At 38.1% G+C, this 18,960-nt stretch overlaps 1 protein-coding gene across 2 annotated transcripts in view; it reads left to right on the top strand.

The window, feature by feature from the left end:
• ccny (cyclin Y) overlaps window positions 1-18,960 on the top strand; it is a 46,051-nt gene that overhangs the window by 24,147 nt on the left and 2,944 nt on the right. The window contains exons 2-9 of one of the 2 annotated variants that reach the window (XM_079601877.1): window positions 8,397-8,471; window positions 8,878-8,898; window positions 10,946-10,980; window positions 11,695-11,798; window positions 13,864-13,899; window positions 14,536-14,593; window positions 14,677-14,796; window positions 18,113-18,279. In XM_079601877.1, coding sequence (XP_079458003.1) covers window positions 8,397-8,471; window positions 8,878-8,898; window positions 10,946-10,980; window positions 11,695-11,798; window positions 13,864-13,899; window positions 14,536-14,593; window positions 14,677-14,796; window positions 18,113-18,279 — 616 coding nt within the window. The remainder of the gene's footprint in view (window positions 1-8,396; window positions 8,472-8,877; window positions 8,899-10,945; window positions 10,981-11,694; window positions 11,799-13,863; window positions 13,900-14,535; window positions 14,594-14,676; window positions 14,797-18,112; window positions 18,280-18,960) is intronic. The other variant, XM_079601878.1, reaches the window with a different exon arrangement.

The following is an 18,960-nucleotide window of genomic DNA, read 5'->3' as shown; positions in this document are numbered from 1 at the left end:
CTGATGCTCTCCTCACACATCTCACACCCTGGAGACTTTAAAGTGCAGCACACTGGACGTCAAAGGGTTTTCTGGGTTCAAAAAAATGACCCTCAATTTTAAAAACAAATCAAAAACCTACTAATATTAATTAATAATGTATGTTACACTAAATATTTGCATGTAATAATATTATCATACGAAATTTAAATAACCCGTTTTTCAGTGGGGCTGTTGTTCTGCTTTGAACTTCTGGTTATGTGTTACTGACATACGTTTTAATTCTACAGTTCTTTACGTAATATTGATACAGATATTACACATTTTTGTACATACATATCTTTTTCATAGTAAGTAGTGATATTTTATTTATTTAGCATGCAAACGAAACATGTTAAATAAGCTAATGCGTGGGAAGAATATGTTCTTTTTTAGACTGAGAAACATATTTCACACTAATTAAAGGCAAAGCTAAATGTGACATTTATTGTAGTGAGTTTGTGATGGTTATTGAAATGAAAGGTTTTTAACTTTGCCTAAGCAGTGGATGTGATTGGATGTCTGGACAAACCAGTGGACTAATTGCATTATACAGAATCTCAAATGTTGTTTTGCTCATTCTGAAATGCCTGAGCCAAAGTCAGTCATCAACATTTGATCTGTTTGAATTCCCCCGCAGAAGCATCTCAGACGGTCATTTGTGGTGAAGGAAAAAAGAGCCACAATTTGCTTTCCCGATTGCAGCAACTTCCATTTTTATTAGATATTTTGCGCCAATTTCCCAGGAAGTCATTATGTTGTTCTCTTGAACACATGGGATGGTAACACTGATTTATTCACAAAAGTTGTATGCAGTATTCTAATTTTGCGCCTAAGTTAAATTCACAACTTTGGGTGGAAACATAACTATTGACTGAAAACATTGTCTCAGAATTGTGTGTAAACGTTACAACCCTTCAAATCCATTAAAGACACTGAAAGAGAGGGATGTCAATGAAAAAGTGCAGTTATGTCTTCATGAAAAAAGGAAGTACATGTTTCAAAACTTCCTTGAGTAGCTCATGTGACAAATGGACTTTTTGCTCTTGTCATGTGGCTCTGGGTCAGTGTTTGGGAATTGCGTATGACGTCCAGGTGGCACTTTCCACTGAGGGCTTTGTGTGTATATATATGTTTGTGTGTTTGTGTGCTGTGGGCATGATGCCATAAACCGTCCTGTAATCTCTCCTCTGACACCAGCTGTACACACACTAAAGGATTTATTATCCCATCATCTTGATCTTTTATTACTATATTTTCCTCTTGTTGTATCAATTGTGGAAGTATATCCATATTTTAAATGCCTTTTAATTGTGCATTGCCTTTCAAAATTAATTGAATTGATGTTGAGTTAAAATCTTTGCCTCTTTACATTTTAAAAATGACCTATTATGCCCTTTTTTAAAGTCTTGATTTAGTTTTTTCCCCCATATTTGACATTGTTGCAGCTCCTCACTTCTCAGTCTGTCAGTAACGCTCTGTTTAGTTCCTGTCTCTATGAAACCCTTCCTTCTGAAAAACAGTGTGCTCTGATTGGTCGGCTGAACCAGTCTGTTGTGATTGGTCAACCGAAAATGTCACGCACCTTACCATAACTGTAAGTTTCAACACACTACTAACTCACTCAACCAGGCCTTTTACACTTTTTTTTTTTTTGCGTATGCCTTGAGCGGGAATTATTTAAATGAGGAATATTGTGACGTGTTTGTTCTCGGATGAAAACTCTAGACTACAATGGAGGCGTTTCAGGGAGTTCAGAAACTGTGACACTGATAACTCCCGCTGGATTTTTGGTTTGTAACTTTGCAGAACTTTTTCATGATCAAACGGCAACAATACACTCTAAAGAGAATGTAAAAAAAGTATAATATAACCCCCAACCCCCCCCCCACCTTTTTTTGTTGTTGTTGTCTAAAGCAACTAAAAGCATAAAAACATTTTTTTATTGGCAATAAAATAACACTGTTTCAGTCGTGTACGAGTTTATTGCCTCCTTGGGAAAGAAAGTACATGCTATTTGAACTAACCTTCTAATATTATGCGCAGCCACACACTGTCATCTCTCTACTCTGAAAGCTGAAACATAAAGCAATTGGAACCAAAAAATAATCATAATTTTAACAGCCAGAAAAAAAGGAGCACACTTTTGATTGCAGTTCTTGGAAAAAAAGGTTGTTTAAATTATTTCATGTCCCTCCTGGTGAACATGAGCCCCCTCTTCTTCTTCTTCTTCTTCCCAAACGAGAGAAAAGACAGTCAGCCGACTTGTACAGATCAGATGGGATTTGTAGAGCTCATCCTTTGTTTCATTGTGTTGTAATGCACTGCACAGTAAATCTGGATTAACTTCATGTCATTCATACATCTGCATGGATTTCCTTCCCAGTGAACACCATGAGCAGATCCTGATATCAGTCTCTGAGGATGTGAGAAATGAAGCTGCCTCAGACAGAGCCTGTAGGCCCATATACAGGACAGTTAAAGTGGATTTCAATTGGCTGTCAATGTTTGTATTGTTCATCAGCTGAAAATGGCTCTGAAAGTGATTCTAATCATATTATTATGCAATGGCATATGCTGTTATCATTGTATGGTGTGGCTATTCTCTTATAATTAGTCTGTCTCTTTTTTTAAAACTTTATGGTTATAGTTCTCATTCTTGCTGTGAATGAGCCTTTAAGCGTGTGCACACTTGTTTCGGCTGTGATTTTGCTAGACCAATTTTGGAAATATTTCGATCATTGAGGCATTGAGTCTTTGTTTGCATGATATTGGAGAATATTGAATCAATAATGTAATGTAATCAGGCATTGACCAAAACATTTTGAAATGGGTTGTATCAAACAATCATTCTTTTATTATTCAGTTTCTATTAAAGTGGATGAATTAGTTTGTTTTGCTGCTGGAGAAAGTGTATGATGGGCATGAACCGGTGAAATCCCCACCACAGCGCTATTGCTCACACTGAGCTGAACAGATCTGGCTTCTACACGCTCTGCAGAACGCTGAGTTACTTCTCATCTTTTGAGCTTCACATCAGCCATGAAACCCCAGTTCCTCCCATGCAGGGATTTGCAGACCCGTCTGGGGGACAGGAATGAACTTGGCAAGGCTGATGAGACTGAGAGACAGGTGTAAAGCATGAGATGTGTTTGTGTCCTCTTGCATGGAGGAGAAAAAGAGCTAACTTTTTCTAACTTGCATATTAAATATTAAAGGGTTAGTTCATCCAAAAATGAAAATTATGTCATTAGTTACTCACCCTAATGTTGTTCCAAACCAGTAAGACTTTCGTTAATCTTCGGAACACAAATTAAAATCTTTTTGATGAAATCTGAGATATTTCTGTCCCTCCATTGACAGATACGCAACTATCACTTTGACGCTTCAAAAAGTTTGTAAAACTAATCCATGTGAGTGCCGTGGTTTAGTCCACATTTTCTGAAGAGACTCGGATCGCTTTATATGATGAATAGGTTTAATTTAGGCTTTTATTCACATATAAACATTGATCAGCAAACATAAACAAGAGCTCAACAGAACCTGCTTGACGCGTGAGAAGAAACCTCTTGCTGAAGCTCAAACATGATGTGTAATACGAGAATGAACCTTATTGGTTCTTGCTGAAGCTCAAACGTGATGCGTAACGCGAGAATGAACCTCATTGGTTCTTGCTGAAGCTCAAATGTGATGCGTAACACGAGAATGAACCTCATTGGTTCTTGCTGAAGCTCAAACGTGATGCGTAACGCGAGAATGAACCTCATTGGTTCTTGCTGAAGCTCAAACGTGATGCGTAACGCGAGAATGAACCTCATTGGTTCTTGCTGAAGCTCAAACGTGATGCGTAACACGAGAATGAACCTCATTGGTTCTTGCTGAAGCTCAAACGTGATGCGTAATACGAGAATGATCCTCATTGGTTCTTGCTGAAGCTCAAACGTGATGCGTAATACGAGAATGAACCTTATTGGTTCTTGCTGAAGCTCAAATGTGATGCGTAACACGAGAATGAACCTCATTGGTTCTTGCTGAAGCTCAAACGTGATGCGTAACGCGAGAATGAACCTCATTGGTTCTTGCTGAAGCTCAAACGTGATGCGTAACGCGAGAATGAACCTCATTGGTTCTTGCTGAAGCTCAAACGTGATACGTAACACGAGAATGAACCTCATTGGTTCTTGCTGAAGCTCAAACGTGATGCGTAATACGAGAATGAACCTTATTGGTTCTTGCTGAAGCTCAAATGTGATGCGTAACACGAGAATGAACCTCATTGGTTCTTGCTGAAGCTCAAACGTGATGCGTAACGCGAGAATGAACCTCATTGGTTCTTGCTGAAGCTCAAACGTGATGCGTAACGCGAGAATGAACCTCATTGGTTCTTGCTGAAGCTCAAACGTGATGCGTAACACGAGAATGAACCTCATTGGTTCTTGCTGAAGCTCAAACGTGATGCGTAACACGAGAATGAACCTCATTGGTTCTTGCTGAAGCTCAAACGTGATGCGTAACACGAGAATGAACCTCATTGGTTCTTGCTGAAGCTCAAACGTGATGCGTAATACGAGAATGATCCTCATTGGTTCTTGCTGAAGCTCAAACGTGATGCGTAACGCGAGAATGATCCTCATTGGTTCTTGCTGAAGCTCAAACGTGATGCGTAACACGAGAATGAACCTCATTGGTTCTTGCTGAAGCTCAAACGTGATACGTAATACGAGAATGATCCTCATTGGTTCTTGCTGAAGCTCAAACGTGATGCGTAACGCGAGAATGATCCTCATTGGTTCTTGCTGAAGCTCAAACGTGATGCGTAACACGAGAATGAACCTCATTGGTTCTTGCTGAAGCTCAAACGTGATGCGTAACACGAGAATGATCCTCATTGGTTCTTGCTGAAGCTCAAACGTGATGCGTAACACGAGAATGATCCTCATTGGTTCTTGCTGAAGCTCAAACGTGATTCCGTTTACAAAATCTGATGTGTGCAGTAATGAATGCTAATATGTGAATAAAAGTTAAGTATTCAATATTACTCAATTAGTTAGTTACTTAAATTAAATGTGTTCATCATATAAAGCGATCAAGTCTCTTCAAAAAATTTGGACTGAACCGCTCAATTCATAAGGATTAGATTTACGATCTCTTTATGAACTTTGTGACGTGTCAAACTCAAAGTGGTAATTGTGATATAAACTGATGCTTATATTGTTCAGCCCGTACTGCGATGTACATTGTTTTAAAAAAAGCTTGTGTTGGCATAGTAGAACATCGTTCTCCTGTCGTCTGGAGTTCAGGAAGCTCTTTTACAAGAAAACCAAGTAACTGCTTGATTCTGCAGCAAATCATCTTAGTAGGACAGCAGAATGATTAAAAATGATGCCGCCGCGTGGAAACAAACTGTCAAACGCAAGTGAGTGTCCACTGGCCGTCCATCTAGTCCTGGATGTCCTCTTCATGTGGCTTTGCTCTTCTCGAGTGTGAACATGCACATTTGTCAGTGACTGCAGGGGACATGTTGACAGCAGTGGGCACTGATGCCAGGCAGACTCTAGGGCTTCATGCCAGCCTGTGCTGTCCAGTGAGCCGTGCCCGAGACAGGCCACAGCTGGTGCTGTTAACTGGGCTACAGCCGTAATTCAGGTCAGAAACATTCATTGACCTAATTAAATATGTTACAGTATGATTAAGAATAATTATGAGCAATTGGCTCATATCTTTTATCCCCTTAATGCCATTGCTAAAACCTTTATAGAATGTAAAATACCACATATGTAAGCATTGTTACATTGAATCACTATTTTGAACTGATTCATTGAAAAGGATAAACTGAAATTAACTTTTTGAGATTTGTTTTTAGCCAAGCCATTGGATATAATTTAAACTAATAAGTATATGCCCAGATTCACAGACAACACTCTAAAAAATGCTGCATTGTTTCAACCCAATTTTGGGTCAAATATGGACAAACCCAGTCGTTGGGTTACATTTTTAAATGACATTTTTAACCCAACGTTTGGGTTTGTCCATATTTGACCCAAAATTGGGTTGAAACAACCCTGCATTTTTTAGAGTGAAGGCTTAAGCCTATATGTCCTATTATTGTAAAAATTATGTTTTTTTTAAGCTGTTAATTATTTGATTTATTATTTATATTTAATTGAACTATTAAAAAAGGAATCCAGTAAAAAATTTGAAATTGGAAAATAATAAAATAAACCGATTTCATAGGGCCGTAACATGTAGTTTTGCACATGCTTGAAAGATGTTCTACACACGGATTTGTACATGGTCTAGTGTGTGCTTGGTAAGTGTGTGTTAGAAGCTGTTTCCTGAGTGTGAGGAAGTCATGGGGTGTTCAGACCTCCTCCTCTTCACAATATACCGAGGGTGGGTCACGGGAAAAGAGGAAATGACTCAATCCCATTGAAAACTGTTGTTACCACATGTTCTGCCATGAGTGTGCACTTTTTTCTTCTTCTTCAATAAAACACATTAATATTACAGTGTATGTATCCAGCTACCCATAAACCTCTCTGAGACCGGCAGCACATTCACAGTTCTCTGGTCTCCTCTCCACTTTTTCATCCATATCCACCTTTCTCTCCCACACAGCTCCATCTTTTATTAATCAGTCTTTCCTCTGCACCTCAGAGCGCTTCATACGTCTCGCGGCCGAGGCTCATTTGAGATTCAAGTGGCTCTTCCGCATAAAGACACGGCTTCAAAAGACTCGCAGCACAATACAGCTGCTCACGTGGCGGTCTCTGAAACGTTATTTCACTGTCACGGTTATGTTCAGTTTCACAAATCTCAAACGCTGCAGTAAATGATGATGATGATTATGATGATAATGTCTTTAGTATTGGCTGTGGTGGTTTTAGAGGCTATGATGAACTCTGGGTTCCTTGTTTCCTGGTCGGGGTGTGCCACAACGCTAGTTTCCTCTGATGACATCATGTCTGAAAGTCAGGGTGGGAATCAGTGCAGAAAGGAAGATTCGTAAAAAAAAATATATAATATATATATATATATATATATATATATATATATATATATATATATATATATATATATTAGGGCTGTCAAAAGATGAATCGTGATTAATCGCATCCAAAATAAAAGTTTGTCTTTACATAATAAATGTGTGTGTACTGTGTAGAATTATTTATATATAAAAACACACACAATCATGTATATATTTAAGAAAAATTGGTTATTTATATATAAAATATTAATATATAATATAAATTATATAAATGTATATACAGTATATAAATGCAATAATTCCTTAAATATATACATGAATGTGTGTGTATTTATACATAATAATTCTACACAGTACACACACATTATGTAAACACAAACTTTTATTTTGGATGTGATTAATCACGATTAATCTTTTGACAGCCCTAATATATATATATATATATATATATATATATATATATATATATATATATATATATATATATTTACATAAAACATAATTAAATTATTTTAAAAAATAATTAAATAAATAATAATATAAAATGTAAATTAAATGTTAAAATAAAAAATGTTTCAAGTCTGTATATTGATGATGACTAGAATTGATGGCAGGCAACAATACAATAAAATAAAATATATTTTACAATTAATGTTATAAACATTACTATAATATACATTTTCATATAAATATAAGAATAAATATGGTGTGTATATTGCAGTGTTACTGTTAAATGAAATACAAATTAAGGGTTTTAGTCCCTCATTCAGAAATAGTGCACAAATGGTCCATGCTCATAAATCTGCCCTCTAGTGTTGGTATAATGGCATAGCAGAGTAAAAACATACTTATACATTGCTAATGTATTTGCCGCTTGCAGTGCTGACATTTTTAGTCAATTGCCAAAATATGCCGTTTACTAGTAGAGTATGCTAGTATTCCATTCTAAACAAGTGTTGTTATTAAATAAAACTATTAAAAATCATCTTGGTTCATAAAAAAAAAAAGCTAGAATGGATGGTGAAATAAAATAAGTTGAAGTGCTAAAATGACTTAAAATTGAAATGAAATAAAAACTGAAATGAAATGACAAATTTTTCTAAATATAACACAACTAAAACATGAAATGAAAATAAAAAATAATAAAAGCTAACTCAAAACATTAATAAATACTAAAATAGTGTATAAATGACACTGTTCTGAATAGTCAGTATTATGCTTAATCAAATTATTTTGTCGCCTTTTTTCAAGGCTGTGTGTATATAAATAAATACCGTGGCTTGCCTGACAAAATGTGTCCCGGTTTTGCTTATTCTAGTAATGCTCAAATAGTAACTCAAGCCTCAGTTTTGAATAACACATATTCTTTCTCTTTTCCTCTCCTCAGAGCTCAACATGGAGTACAATCCTTCGGACCACCCGCGCGCCAGCACCATCTTCCTCAGCAAGTCTCAAACAGACGGTGAGATGAGTGGGACAGTCTCCCCTTAAGACTGGATGCTGGAAGGGAACGTTAATTAAAACGAAACCACGGTCAGGATCGCTCCAGTCGGAGCCAAGCGAAGCGCACAGATGGCCCTAACTCAGTCAGACCTAACATTCCCTCCTCAGAGAAAACTTTCAATAATAGTTAGATTGAACACGCTCTTCCCAGTGGGTGATATTTCTACCCAGGCTGATGTTATGATATTCTCCTCGTTTCTCAGGGAATTGTTGAGCGAGATGTTTTGTGACTGGTCTATCAGACGCCTCGTGGTTCCAGTGGCAAAACACAATTAGTGGCGTATGAACTGTGAAGTCAGGGACAAGTAAATGCCAGCCTTGTTATCCATGCTCCGATTTAATTTAGAAACCCTCTTGTTTTTCAGTTATTTTACCCAACAAGAAAGGTATGTTTGATCTCGGCGTGTTTGTTAAGTCTGCTGCTGTGTTGTGCTGAAGCTTTATAGATTCAGAATGTCTGTAGCTTGATTTCATGCTGTAAGCTGCTTTTTTTTTGTTCAGGAAGCTACTTTTCATTAGCAACAAGCTATCTAGTTTAACCGCAGTGAAGCTATACCCTTTGTAGTTAGCTACACTACAAGCTAACAAAAAGTAGCTAACTACATCGAAGCTGCTTAATGGGGCAACAGCTTTTTCAGATTAATGTCATTTTTTTAAATCACAGCAGCATTAAACGCATTAATTTACACTCAATTTAGTGCCATTAAGGGGTTATGCATGTTGACAGTGTTGTTACTTCTGCCCTGTTTGTCTGGCTGCGCAGCTGTTTGTGTAGATTTGTGTACGCTATGCTGTCATCTGTAGGTCTCTAGTGCTGTAGTTTAGATAAACAGTCATTATATAGATGAAAATATTGTCAAACTGCTAATCTGAGAATAGTCATTAGTCATACATTGGTTTTGTTATTTGTGTTCGTGTACGTGAGGGGTGTCAGACTCTAGGGATTTCAAAAGTGAGTCCATCCCTCAATGCGTCAAAAACCAGCTCTTTATTTTCACCTGCAGTGTCTCACAAACATATTGGTCAGGTTTTAACATATCGCCTGTCAGCCTACAGATATAACAATGGTCGCTGAAAATGAAATCATGATTTCAAGATGTCAAATTATCTTAAAGCGAATCATCTGGTTGCTAAAGGACAGTTATCTTATGGTAGAGATGTCTTTCGTCGTTGCATTTAAGCTGTTAAACAAATTATATGATAGTGCATGATCATTTTATTGCGCTTTTGTGATGTTATCAATGGATTTTCTCATTCCTAAATTGCACAATAAGACAAAATCCATTGGTTACTTTACGGTCAGTTGGTTTCCTTCCCTTTAAAGCACAATGTACGTAAGTATTTACGCTTAAGCTAGGGTCTGTGTACAGTGCGCTGTGATGTAATTGTCCCTTCGCAGGGAGCTTGATTGACAGGTGATCTGACCAATCATACTTCGCCATCCGCCATTAAATTTGAAAGGTGAGACTGTTTAATATCAAAAGTAACCTGGTCTGTCCTGTCTGTCAGCGTGCTCTCTGCTCCGCGATGTATTTTTCACTGCGTGAGAACATGGTGTGGCGTGAGAGCGGCGTAGCTTGTCGGACATAGCAACAGTAACTAAAGGGGACGGGTCTTTGCGAACGGTCAATTGTCATTATAAGAATAGTACATACTCTACACACACAGCCATGCATATGCTCAGCTCACACACGTGCCACAAGGTGGCGACACTGACCCCACCTATTGTTTCAGAATCGAAAAAGAAAGCGCACATATGAAGGGTTTTAAGAGATACACACAACTCTAATCTAATGAGTATAAAGACATTTTTATTGCTCATGACTTCCGGAGAGAAATAGAACGGACCCTGTACAATGATGAATCTTTCTAGCGCACATGAGTCAAATGCCTGTGCTCACGCATAAATCAAATGGAGTATACTTTGAAAGGCTGCGTCCGAGATAATTCGTACACTGCTGCTAAAAAAGTATTTTCTGTATTGTATTAATGTAATCTGGATGTACTATATTCGCCATGTTGTTGTTATCACGTGACCAGCGTCAGGTGCGTCGCTCCACTTTCATTCGCAAATCCTCTCCCGTGGCCTCATGGGATAGTAAAGCGTCCAATGTATGCACACTTCAGAATCTCGCCGGAAGGAGGAGGTCATCCGGGTACAAAACTGAAGTGTACGTGTGGCTTAATTTGGCAGTTCTTGGCTCGAATAAGCTCCAAAGTGGACCAGACTTCATGCTGATACTCAAAAATAAGTCTATGCGAAGCCAACCAGCTTTTCTTTTTCATTTGTCTGCCCCCCGAACTGTTGACAAGATACTTCCCTCTTAATGTTACTGACATCACAGTAATTGTGGCCCTTGTGTTTTTGTCGTACTGTAATTAACTGTATCGACTGGTGTGCTAGTGTTGGTAATTATGCGTTTCTCTTTACAGTTCGGGAAAAACGGAAAAGCCTGTACGTCAACCATGTGAGTAGCAGCCGCAGCTGCGATGGCATCAGTGGTTATGTCTTCTGGTAGTGTGATTCTCATAATGCTTGTGTCTGGAATGAAGATATTTCCCCAAGTGTCTCGACACTCACAGAACTAATCGAATCCAACAGTCAGCCACCACATGAGAATGCACAAGCCAACATTGCATGAGTTTCTGGGCTTGTGTTGCATCAGTAACTGCATTTCTTTTCTGTTCGATGCTTTAATTCTATATAAATGATTTAATATGCATTGCTTGATTATATTCATTTCATTACCGCATGCTCTTCATACTAAATTTCCTATGACTAGCTTATGCTTTGTTCCTATTTTAATGTCTTTTACTTGCTTTGCAAGTTAACACACATTGCGGAGTCAAAGGTAAATATTTGCTCACTGCTCTTTTACTTTCCATGTGATACTGTATCTGTTTTGACATTTTAATGATTTATTTGCATTATTAATGTTGCTTATCAGTTTGATATCTTGCTATACATTTTCTAGTAAGTTGCATAATACATTACTATGTTTGTGTTGTACTGGATTGGGATTCTTATACACACTAATGCACACATTAAGTGAGAATCACTCGGGTATAAATTAGATGATAATGGGTTTTTTGGGGCTGCAGGTGGCCTGCTTGCTGAAAGTGTGTGTGCGTTTGAGAATAACTGATGTTTTAGTTTGCACCCTGTGTGTCCTTGTCTTCAGCAACATCCGTCTGGTCCAATGAGACGCAAGTACAGCTCCTGTTCGACGATCTTCCTGGATGACAGCACCGTCAGCCAACCCAACCTCAAATACACCATCAAATGGTACTCGAATCCTCCGTGTAACCGTTATTGAGCTGTGCGTGATTGGTATATCCAAGTTGTTTTGGTCGATCGAATCACGAGTTGATGAGGGAGACGCATAGCCGTTTACACCTGGTGTTTTAATCCGTGTCTTTAGTCCACTTTCAACCACTTCTGTCCTGATTTCTTCGAGGGGAGGGTCTATGGCCGGGTAAATGATGGGCTTATTCAGATCTTTCGATCTAATGGATGAAATAAGCTCACCTAATTTACATATGAATGCGACCGGCGCCGACAGAAAAACATACGGAGAGCGTCAGCTTTCGTTTCTACACTGACAGCCACAAGACCACGGCGAAAGCTGTGAATGTGTGTTAGAAATCAGGGAAGGTCAGAGAACATTGTGCTTGGTTTGTCTTTCGTTAGAGATCCGGTCGAATGCGTTTCCGACTTCCTCTGGAAGTGGTCGAAAGTGGACGAGCTCAAAACGTTTTAGACCCTGGCTGCGTCCCAATTTGCCTACTTATTCTTCTACGCCCTTAAAGTATGTACTCTTTTTGTGGAGAAAAAGTACTTTTGAGTGTGTGTAGCAAAAGAGTAGGCAAGCTTTGGGACACACATCTTTTATGGACAGATCTGTCGCGTGCATCCTGTCACCGTAAACTGCCCTGTCAATCATCTTGTCACAGTTCAAATCCTCCATTCAATCTAATTTAATTTCCTACCGTTTCGGAGAGAAATGTAGTCGCACGTTCCTCTGCCAGTCGCGGGTCTGTCATGCGGAGAGTCTCCTCATGTGTTTGGAATTTGAATGTAATGATGCATTTTTAAAGTTAATGGCTAAACATATCTTTACAAAAGTTCACAAGCTGCTGCAGATGCAATATAATGTGGACAACATTGAATAAATACATTTTTGTCAGGTTAGATACTGATAATTAATCACGATGGGTTGTGGGCAATATCAGCCGTTAGAGTGTTCATCGATCTGCACTTCGGATTCTGACCGGAAATAGTAGACCATCCGGGTGTCTTTGGAACACTCATTTCAACATACTACGATTTGGGACGTACTAGTTCTATTTTCGAATACTATTTAGGACGGATAGAATGCGAATGGGACGCACCCACTGTTTACACCTGTGTTTAGCGTCATCTGTGTGATTTTATCAACAAAAACACATCTTAATACCAGGTGTGAACAGGATCCAAATGAGTGAATTCATTGAAGCTGAAACGGATTGAAATGTCCTTTTGAGGATGTGGAAAGATCATTTTGAAAGAAAAACCTTTTGAAATTGAGCTTAATAACTTCTTAGGTTGTTCAGTTATATCCATTGGTATAATGAGTGAGTTCGACATCTGAGCTGATTCAATAAGGAAGTGAGGAAGAGAGAAGTGACTGATTCAAACCAGTGACGACTCTTTTTGATTCCGTATAATTTGCCGGTCTGTCAGATCACATTCTATGTCACTTTATGGATTTAATAGGTTTAGGTATGCTATGCACCCCTATTAAAGTTCTGATCAATAATAAGCTAACAACCTATAAATGGCCGCTACATATTCTGAATAAAAAAATGAATACAACAAAAATCTAAAATCAATGACACATTATAATGTATAGTATCAAACATTTGCTAAAGATTACATTTAACAGTGTTATTAAATTATTGTTTAATAGCTCAAATGAACATGCACAATTACATATCAAATATTGGACAATGTATATGCAAAATTTACCCAAAATATTTTGATAATTGATATGGGATGATGTATGGATTTACTAAGATATTAGTTTTTCCGTGATTTACACACATCATACTGTACATACTGTGGTGTTTTCCGATTCTACTTATTCACTGGACAGTTCTACTGATTCATTAAAAAGAATAGCATATTATGTTCTGTGCACATTGTGCAGTCAGCAAAGGACCATGTTATCGCTTCACAATTCACTGCTAACACTATCTACAGGTTCACAGAAATGCCGCTGGTCACCTTTAGATTGAATTTAATGTTGCGTCATGTTGTTGATTATTACTACATTAAATCAACTTCTCTCTGTTGTTTCTTCTGTTTGCAGTGTCTCCCTCGCAATATACTACCATATAAAGAACAGGTATGTGTTTTATCATCATCAGATCAGGTGCCGTTACAATGAGAGCTCAGGGAAACGTGTGTGTTTGAGTGACTACACACTACCGTATGAATGGCACTGCAGGAAAACTGTGCTTTTGTGTGGTGTGTGAAGTCCAGCAGTGTGTGTCGCGCTTCACAAAGACAGGCTGGAGTTTCTTAAATGGGTTTGGACTCAGGGATCCAAATACTCTCAACCACATGTGTTGCAATGCACTGTGGGTGAAGGAAAGATTGATTGCCGTGTGTGTGTGTGTGTGTGTGTGTGTGTGTGTGTGTGTGTGTGTGTGTGTGTGTGTGTGAAGAGTGATCTATCAATTAATAGTTTTGTCTATCTATCTTTACTTGACAATACACTTTATATCTCTGTCTTTTCTATCTGCTTTTTGGACTTTGTGCCTATCTTTCTCTCAAATCCTTAATACCATATAAACCCGTAATCCTTTATAACCTTCAAACTTCAAGGCATCAGCGCTGTTGAAATGTAACTTTCAGAGAAGGTTTTGGAAACATTAAAAATGTATCATGACAGAGTTTCCTTTGTAGTTCTGTAATGCATGATATGAACAATAAGGACCAGTCTTCCCTAATCTAATTTCATGAACCCTTCTCCTTACAGAAATGTGGACGGGCGAATGCTGTTAGACATTTTTGATGAAAAACTTCATCCACTTACAGTAAGTGTTTAATATCTGCAGCTCATTTATAAGCTGTTTAATTACACCCTGCACAGAATGTCCTGAACGTCGTCTTCCCACAGAAATCGGAGGTGCCGTCAGACTATGAGAAGCACGACCCGGAACAGAAGCAGATCTACCGATTCGTCCGTACGCTCTTCAGTGCCGCCCAGCTCACAGCTGAGTGTGCCGTAGTTACTCTGGTGAGTGACAGGTCATGTGACTTAATACTGGCCCAATGAAAGTTCCCCTTTGTCGTTTTTGGATTGGCTGGTAGAGCAAGTTAAAATAGGGTTTACCATAAGTGAAGTGGATTTACCATCACTCAGGTGAAAATGGTTGTCATATTTACTGCTTTATTGGCTGGTGCTAAGCCCAGCAGCTGTGTGTGTGTGTGTGTGTGAGACTGTTCCTCCTCTATGATGAAATCCTTCTTTTGAAGGCTCATCCCTTCTCACTTTCCCAACCAAATACGTTTATGAGGTGCCATTAAAGCAGCTCTAGACATACAAGAGGCTGTGAATGGTTGAGATGGGCTTAAGGGGAAGTATAGAGGATGTAGTGTGTTTAATAGGGTTATAATCTATGCTATGGCTCAGATGGGTCCCATCGACTGTTCATAGACCATCTGTTGTGTGTATAATATTATATATACAAAAATGGCAAGCATGTTCTTGAACTTGTAAGCTGCAATCAGATTTGCTAGCTTGATGCAATTTAATCAGTTTGTTACTTCTAGATGCCTGGAAAAAATGTCCCTGTGCTTATTTCGGTATTGTCTGTACTTTATTGTAGACTATTGTGTTTATTATTGCAGTAGCAATTATTTCAGATGTGCTCGCCCCTACACATCTCATTAAAAAGCTTACTGTGGTTAATCACTTTCCATATCAGATATTTTCTTCCTAGATTGTTCTTGGCCTGGGAAAAAAACTGTCCAGACTCAATACTTTTAGTCAAAAGTTTGGGACTAATAATAAGTGCTGTTTTTATGAGTGTCGCTTCAGCGTAGCTATTATGTGTGAGATTGAGATTTGCGTCTGAGTTAGACTGCGCATCTGTGAATTGATAGACTTCTCAGATAGACAGATTGTTTGTGACTTTGTTGCTAAATGTAGATTGAGACAGACTGAGCCTGTTCCTTGACCTGTAGGGGCCAACAGGTGCAGAGATGCCGGTGGAATCTGATTGGCTGTTGCTGCTCCTTCAGTTATTGAAAGGAAACTTTGAGTCACGGCAAATCGTGATCTTCATGGCAGGCTGTATGACACTTTACACTATCCAATTAAAGAAATGAAGCTTAAATAAAATGAAAAATTTGGATAAATGGACAAAGTTAAAGTATTAAAATGACTAAAACTGAAATAAAATAAAGTACAGCAGAATCGAAATTAACAAAAATGTAAAACGCAAAACAAATTACTAAAACTTTAATTAAATTTGAAGCTAATTTAAAATATTAAAAGACACTAAAATAATATATGAATAAAGCTTGCAAAAAACACCTGCCGGGACAGCTTTATGGTAACTGATGTTAATTAATTTAATGTTTATGACTCCACTGTTTGACTCTTAATGTTTATGACTCAACTGAATAAAAACTCAATTTAGTTTTAATAGCTCTACCCAGGTTAGTGTTTTTCTGGAAGGTGCTGAGTCTGACTGTCGTTGATGATTATGAATGAAGTTGTTGATTTGTGAATGGTTGTAGGTGTGTAGTTTGCTGGCACTACCTAGAGTTCATCTTGAGTTGCGTACAGGAGGCTAGCTATATACACAGACATGTTTTCATTAGCACATATTTTGCACACAGTTGCCCACGGGTGAGCTGGAGCCCTGCAATGCAGTCGAACCAATTAAACGTGTGATTTCTGTCTGACACTTTCTACTAACAAAATTGGTCTCTTATTAGATTTCTCTCCCACTGTGGGCCAATTAATATTATTTGACATTGCTGTCCCCCATCGAGTGTGTATGTGAGGGTTAGTGCTTCTACGTCTCTTTTCTAATTGCATACATCATGCGCTTTTCATTTCATAAGGACGTCTTTGTTCGCCTACATCTGTCAGCAGTGTTTCTGAATGCTAAAGACGCCCATGGCTACAGCATACTGTCATACACTAGGTCAACAGAACACAGACTTGCAATTCACCCACTCAATAAGCAATGTGTATAACTTTCTTTTAGAAGTACTCAAAGAAAAATGATTGGTGTTAATAAGGCAACCATCACTAGTGCTCATATTTGGCCCCTAAACATAGCAGTAGACTTTGACTTGTAACATCCTACAGACACAAACAAATTCCTCGAAGCATGTGACATGTAAAGAATTGCTGTTCTTTTTTAAAGTACCGGTAGTCAGACCTTTTAGCTTAGCTACATGCTAAAAATGACCCCAAATACTTTTGTAACAACATAGTAGCACCTGGGAAACCACCCAAAATATTGTGGCTGTGACTTCTACACTCCTTTTTATTTATAAATAAACAAAACACTTGTTTTATGCTTTAGTACTTTTTTTCATAAAGGCTAGTGGCTTTCAATAGCCTTAAAAACAGTAATCAGAGCTCAGTATAATCCACTTGTCTGGTTCTTTTCACAATACATATTTACAAATGAATACATGTTTCAATGATACAGTGTCATTTGACCTCATTTAAAAGCAATCTTGCATCTCTTTGAGCCCCAGTGAGCATTCACAGGTGATCATGTCAAGGAAAAAACTACATTGGTGGTGAAAAAAACAAACATGTTTCTTTATAATATTTCAGAGGGGCAGCATGTAGAATTAAAACAGCAGGGGGCCTGACATAGATCCTTGTGGCACTCCATACTTTACCAGTGTCAGAATTGCTAGTAAACAAACAAATTGGTAATGGTCAGATAAGGAGGACCTAAACCCTAAACCAGCTTAATGCCTGTCCTTGGTTACCGGTGGAGTTTTCTAATCTATGTAAGAATGTGCCATGATATATAGTGTCAAAAGCAGCACTAGAACTAGGACTGAAAAGCAGCCGTAGTCATATGCTAGAGGCAAGTCGTTTTTAATTCTGAATGCTGTCTCTGTGCAATGATGGGGCCTGAGACATAACTGAAGTTCTTCATAATCATTATATTTAAATGGTGCGTGTTAGTGTCGTAGTATAACTGGATGGTATTCGGATTGCAGCTTGTTACCAGTGAGGCATCAGGTGTTTGTGTTGGTCGGCTGAGCATTCGTGTTTGTTTGTCTTTCGACATACGTGCTCTCTGACCCGAGTGTCAGTCTTGCAGCAATCGCATATTTGTAGTGACGCTGTAATAACCTTGCTCCAAAAACAGAAACGCAAGGGTCAGACACCAGAATCTAAAAGCAAACATTGGTTTCTTTACTGCTGACTTGATTGCCAAGCTCTGCTTTACTTTGATTTTGAATAATGACCATTAATCAATTCTCATTTATGTTAAACTTAATTATGATAATGTCTCTGGAATAAACTTAATGAAGCACTTCCTCTCTCTCTTTTGTTTTTTTCTCAGGTTTATCTGGAGAGATTATTAACATATGCAGAGATTGATATCTGTCCTGCTAACTGGAAGAGGATCGTTTTGGGTGCCATCCTGTTGGCGTCAAAGGTGTGGGATGATCAGGCCGTATGGAATGTCGACTACTGCCAGATCCTCAAAGACATCACAGTGGAAGACATGTGAGTGTTTTTTTGTTTTCAAAATGGCAGACTTTCAGTACCAGGAAAAAAAATCTAATGTAATGTTAATACAAAAATATTGTGGAACAACAATTAGATACTACATTAGCTATGTATCCATCCACATATCACTTAAAAACTCTGAATGGGATGGCAAGATGTGCATAAAATCGTACAATTTCACATAAACAAAGTATGCACTGATTTTTATCCGATAAGAAGACGTGCTTAAACTATGATAGAAACACATTTACCAAATAAATTCCTATATACGCATGACTTTGTCACAACAACATATCATATGATTGGATAACTGGACTAACCAGTAGACCAAACTCAAATTGCACACCATCTCAAAAGTTGTTTTAGTCATTTTGAAATGTTTGAGCCAAAGTCTGCCATCAAAATGATTTGGAATGATTTGGCTCTCAGAACAGTCACACAAGATTGCATTCACAAACATCAGGCATCCGCCTCCAAATGCCAGATAACACCGCAGCGTTTGTCATCGCTTGTCGCCTGCATGCTCTGATGTGCAAGTAGTTTTTTATGGAAAAAACTGCTACAATGGCTTCTGCAACCTTTGATGGAAACATAGCTATTAATGCTTGTAAGATATGTCTTTTTAGCATCTGAAGAAATCAAGGTACCATATATAATGTATCTGAAGGTAAAGTAACA

This window comes from Phoxinus phoxinus (assembly GCF_949152265.1).
Source record: "Phoxinus phoxinus genome assembly, chromosome: 24".
NCBI lineage: Eukaryota > Metazoa > Chordata > Actinopteri > Cypriniformes > Leuciscidae > Phoxinus > Phoxinus phoxinus.
This window is presented reverse-complemented; position numbering and strand designations above follow the sequence as displayed.